Genomic DNA, 4,506 nt, shown 5'->3' on the forward strand with positions numbered 1-4,506 from the left:
GCTTTTATAGTTTTATCTATGCTTCGGTTCTCACTTTATATCTCAGCCTTCACTCCCCGCTGCTCTCATTCTTCGGTGTGGGACCCTATCATTAATTTATTAACTTTCGCGTCAGTACTATCAATACATGTACCAACTGAAAGTAGCCAACAAGGTTTTTGGGGCATCAAATTCAAACCGTTTTGCTTTGGGGAATATTAATCAATAAAAAAAAAGTCTCCAGCTAGCAAACCAATTAGCAGGTGCACACGAATCAACTTTTATAATATAATTGATGATGTTAGAAATCTGTCACCAATGGGTCACACCGTACTCGCGACTCTGAGCGAATCTGCACAGCAAAAACGATCGAGAGAAAACCTTTAGAGAGCACCGGTGTGGGGCCGGCCTAAAACTCTCCGACGGTCAAGTCAGAATTCGTCCTTTTTGGCGTTAGAGAGGGGTCAATTTTTTTATCTTACCTCGATTTGCGAGAATGTCGGCCCTTTTATAGTGGTGGAGAGAGGGCTCTTTACCTCTAGATCTTTCCAATGTGGGACTGTAGTGGTGGGGAGTAGGCTTCTCTTCTAGATTTCCAGATCTTTCCAATGTGGGACTCTGATACCAATTTTCCAAAACGTAGTGGGCCAGGATTTCCCCTTCTGGATCTTAGGGCTTTTATAGGCGATAGAGATTCCGGATCATGGGCCCCTACCGAGTCTGTCGGCGATGGGCTTTCACAGCGCGTGGGACCATCTTTACACAACTACAACAGCCCTGATCCGTCAGGCCCATTAAGGTAGGCCCAACAGGCTATATTTTATCATCTTCAGTTGCCCCCTTCACCCCAATGATCCGTCTGTTTTTTTTTTTTTTTTTTTTTTTTTTTTTTTTTTTTTGGGCCAAAGGATCAATGGGGTGACGATCCTATCGTAGGGGCATGACGGGTATTTATGTGACGGAAACATATCCGTGAGAAAAAGAAAGAATAATTTGATCGACGGGTTCATGCAATATAAGATGACGGTCTCCTGTGGATCAACCCGTCAGAATAAAACCCATCAAGTTGACGGTTACGTGAAGAGTACAATTTTGTTGATGTAACCTGACAGGTTGTCAACATTGATTGAGAATGCCACGTGTCAATCTCTGAGTGGCCGTTGTATAGGATCGAGGCGTCGCTTCGTCTTCCGTGCATCTCCTATATATATATAAGGCGCCTCACTCCCATTTTCACCATTTTAACAAGAAATAGACTGTCAGAACGAAGCCGTCAACCTTGTCAGAGCACTCCGTCGTGGACGAGAATATACCGATTGTAACAACCGTCACCTCTAATCCGCCAAGTGTGGTAAGTATTTGTTTAAATACATAATCAAGTTACATTTCCGTCCATGCATTGTTCTTAGGCTTACTATACCCGTCAATGATTTCAAACCCGTCAGTCTTAGGTTTTATCGTCAATTGTAGGAAATGTCTAGTGCGTCAAGTAACCAGTCGGTGGTTCGTGACGGGGCGGAATACGAGAATGTATACCCGTCCGGTCATAAAGACCAAGAGAGCCCCGGCGAAGATAGGAGTCCGTCGTCCTCCTCTTCGTCCTCTACAGATGAGGATGTGGAGATAGTTGAAATAGAGGGTTCTGATGACGATGGGAATCAGGCACTGGAGTCCGTTGTAGGTGCTGATGGACTGAGGAAGTTCATCATGTTGCCGGAGTGGACATTCCATAAGTTCACATCCGTCATCAGGGAGAAACATTTCAGCACATTTAGAACAAACTTCCAAATACCGGACTACATTTCCATCCGTCTTCCTTATGTGTCAGAGAAGTGTTACTATGAAGGGGTAGACGGTGTTGGAATATATGAGCAGGCGTTGAAGGCAGGACTTCGGTTCCCGCTCTCAACACTTCATAGGGAACTTTTGCACTACCTAGGGTTGTCCGTCACACAGATATCTCCTAACGCCTGGAGAGTCTTCATAGCCATGGAGATTCTCTATGGTGCATGGTCGGACGGAGAGAGGAGACTGACGGTCCGTGAATTTCTTCACTGCTACCGTCCAGACGAGATTTCTGGGTCAAGGGGGATGTATAGTTTTGCTAGTCGGAGCCCCTTGTTGAAGGTGATCTTTGAGACCCCAGACTCAAATAGAGACTGGAAGAGTCGCTACTTCTTCCTGGAGGGTAACAGATGGATGAACCATCCAGGGGAGACGGAGTACCTACCCGTTGACACAACCTGGGCGGTGATAAATCAACTGCGTATGCACCCGTCCTAGCTTGCTTCTGTTTTTCATATCCGTCTATGTGTATATTCTGACCGTCTTTCTCTGTAGGTAGACGGCGCCCGCAAGTTAGCCTTGAGGAATTCAGTTTCCTTGAAGAGATTTGCAGGAAAACTAAGCCGGAGGAAAGGACTTGGGCCAAGTTAGTGAACCCAAGAACAATACATTGGTATTGTGACGGTCCAGAACCCACTCGCGAGGCCCTTGCATACGACGAAAGAATACACAAACGTAAGTCCGTCAACTCTTACTCTTGAATTTAGCATTTAACGAAGGATGATCTTAATCCGTCCTGTATTTGTAGAAATGGACGACGCTAAGAGAAGGGCAATGATAAAATCACTAGCCGTCGAGCAAAAGAAGACGGGTGAAGTTGTCATTCCTAAGGTGCCGGGGTCGTCGGCTAAGAGGAAGCAGCCGCCAAAGTCTGACCGTCCATACAAGCAACCGAAAGTTTCATTGGAGCCCGTGGTGGGCTTGATGGCTGAGGGCGTTAAGACCGTCACCCAAGCCAAACATGGAACCGGCAAGGGCCTAATGCGTGCCCCTCCCGTCAACGAGGAGAAACCTCCTTCCCTTCTCCGTGACGATTCGAAGTATGCCTTGGAGAAACTCAAGTCAATAATTTCGGCAGAGGACTACGAGGATCTGGGGAATCATTCGACGGAAGCAATGGGGGAGACGGGTTTATTCGCCGTTGGGCAGGTACCCTTTTTTTTTTGTCAGTGTATGCCCGTCCACTTCTTTGTTTTCTATTTAACACTTTAACTTTGTCAATTTCAGTCCTTGGTCATGATGAAGGGCTTGATGGATCGCTGCCTCAACCGTGAAGCGGCTCTTGAACGTATACGGACAAAGGCTGAGCGGACGGAGGAGGAGCTTAGTCAACTGTACAAGTGGAAGTCCACAATGGAGCAGAAGTTTGAACTGTCTGAGCAGACCAGAAAAGAGTTCGAACAGAGGACGGAAGAAGCTGGGAAGGCCTTGAAGGGTAAAGACGAGGAGGTGAAAGAGTTAAAGAAGAAACTCCGTCAAGCCGGAGAGGATGCCGTCACCGAGTATCGCAACTCTTTGGATTTATTGAAGGAGCTGGGGGGTTCGTTCCTTCAAGGCTTTGACGATGCCCTCCGTCAGATAAAGAAGACCTACCCGGATCTTGACGTGTCCATGATAACCGTCAATGACCAAGATCAGACATCCGCTCTGCCCGTCGCTTCAGAAAACACGGAAGACCTGTTTGGTGAAGATGCTGTTCAGGGCGAAGGAGAGTCTGCTCCGTCGAAGGACGTTCCAGCTGAAGAGCCGAAAAAAGTAGATTAATTTGTAGTAAATGTTGAGGAGGATCCGTCCCCTTTTTTTTATGTTTTCTGTATTTTGAAGACGGTTTGTTTTAATTTAGCTTTTGCACCGAACAATATTTTTCTTTCAATATATATGTTTACGCATATTTTTGTTGCTGGTAAAGTATTTGTATCCGCTAAGGATTTTTCTCTCCGTCCATTTGTGTATTAATTTGGACAAGCCGGTCTGTTGATCCGTTCACTTTAAAGCATTTCGAACTTCTAATCGGACCCTTCCACCTTATTGATAGGAAATACTATACCGTCTATTTTAAGGACTTGTAGGATTATTGACCATTAGGGGTGATCCGTCCACTTTGTGGACTTGTGAATTTATACACCGTTAGGTGTGATCCGTCCACTTTGTGGACTTGTAAATTTGTACCCCTTAGGGATGATCCGTCCACTTTGTGGACTTGTAAATTTTTACACCGTTAGGGGTAATCCGTCCACTTTGTGGACTTGTGGATTTATACACCGTTAGGTGTGATCCGTCCACTTTGTGGATTTGTAAATTTTCCCCCGTTAGGGATGATCCGTCCACTTTGTGGACTTGTAAATTTATACACCGTTAGGTGTGATCCGTCCACTTTGTGGACTTGTAAATTTGTACCCCTTAGGGATGATCCGTCCACTTTGTGGACTTGTAAATTTTTACACCGTTAGGGGTAATCCGTCCACTTTGTGGACTTGTGGATTTATACACCGTTAGGTGTGATCCGTCCACTTTGTGGATTTGTAAATTTTCCCCGTTAGGGATGATCCGTCCACTTTGTGGACTTGTAAATTTATACACCGTTAGGTGTGATCCGTCCACTTTGTGGACTTGTAAATTTGTACCCCTTAGGGATGATCCGTCCACTTTGTGGACTTGTAAATTTTTACACCGTTTTGGGTG

General features: G+C 45.6%; 1 protein-coding gene across 1 annotated transcript; it reads left to right on the top strand.

Moving 5' to 3' along the window:
* The first annotated feature begins 1,570 nt into the window (after positions 1 to 1,570).
* Positions 1,571 to 3,588, top strand: LOC115949780. The gene is made up of 2 exons (XM_031067057.1): positions 1,571 to 2,973; positions 3,052 to 3,588. Exons 1-2 carry the CDS (start codon positions 2,545 to 2,547, stop codon positions 3,586 to 3,588), a joined length of 966 nt encoding a protein of 321 aa, XP_030922917.1. The 5' UTR covers positions 1,571 to 2,544.
* Positions 3,589 to 4,506: the final 918 nt, after the last annotated feature.

This window comes from Quercus lobata, chromosome 6 (assembly GCF_001633185.2).
Source record: "Quercus lobata isolate SW786 chromosome 6, ValleyOak3.0 Primary Assembly, whole genome shotgun sequence".
Taxonomy (NCBI): domain Eukaryota; kingdom Viridiplantae; phylum Streptophyta; class Magnoliopsida; order Fagales; family Fagaceae; genus Quercus; species Quercus lobata.

Excerpts from the sequence above, each read along its gene's own strand:
- LOC115949780 (XM_031067057.1), top strand. The coding sequence starts at position 2,545 with ATGATCTTAATCCGTCCTGTATTTGTAGAAATGGACGACGCTAAGAGA. Across the intron at positions 2,974-3,051 it reads GTTTATTCGCCGTTGGGCAG|TCCTTGGTCATGATGAAGGG; the intron begins GTACCCTTTTTT and ends TGTCAATTTCAG.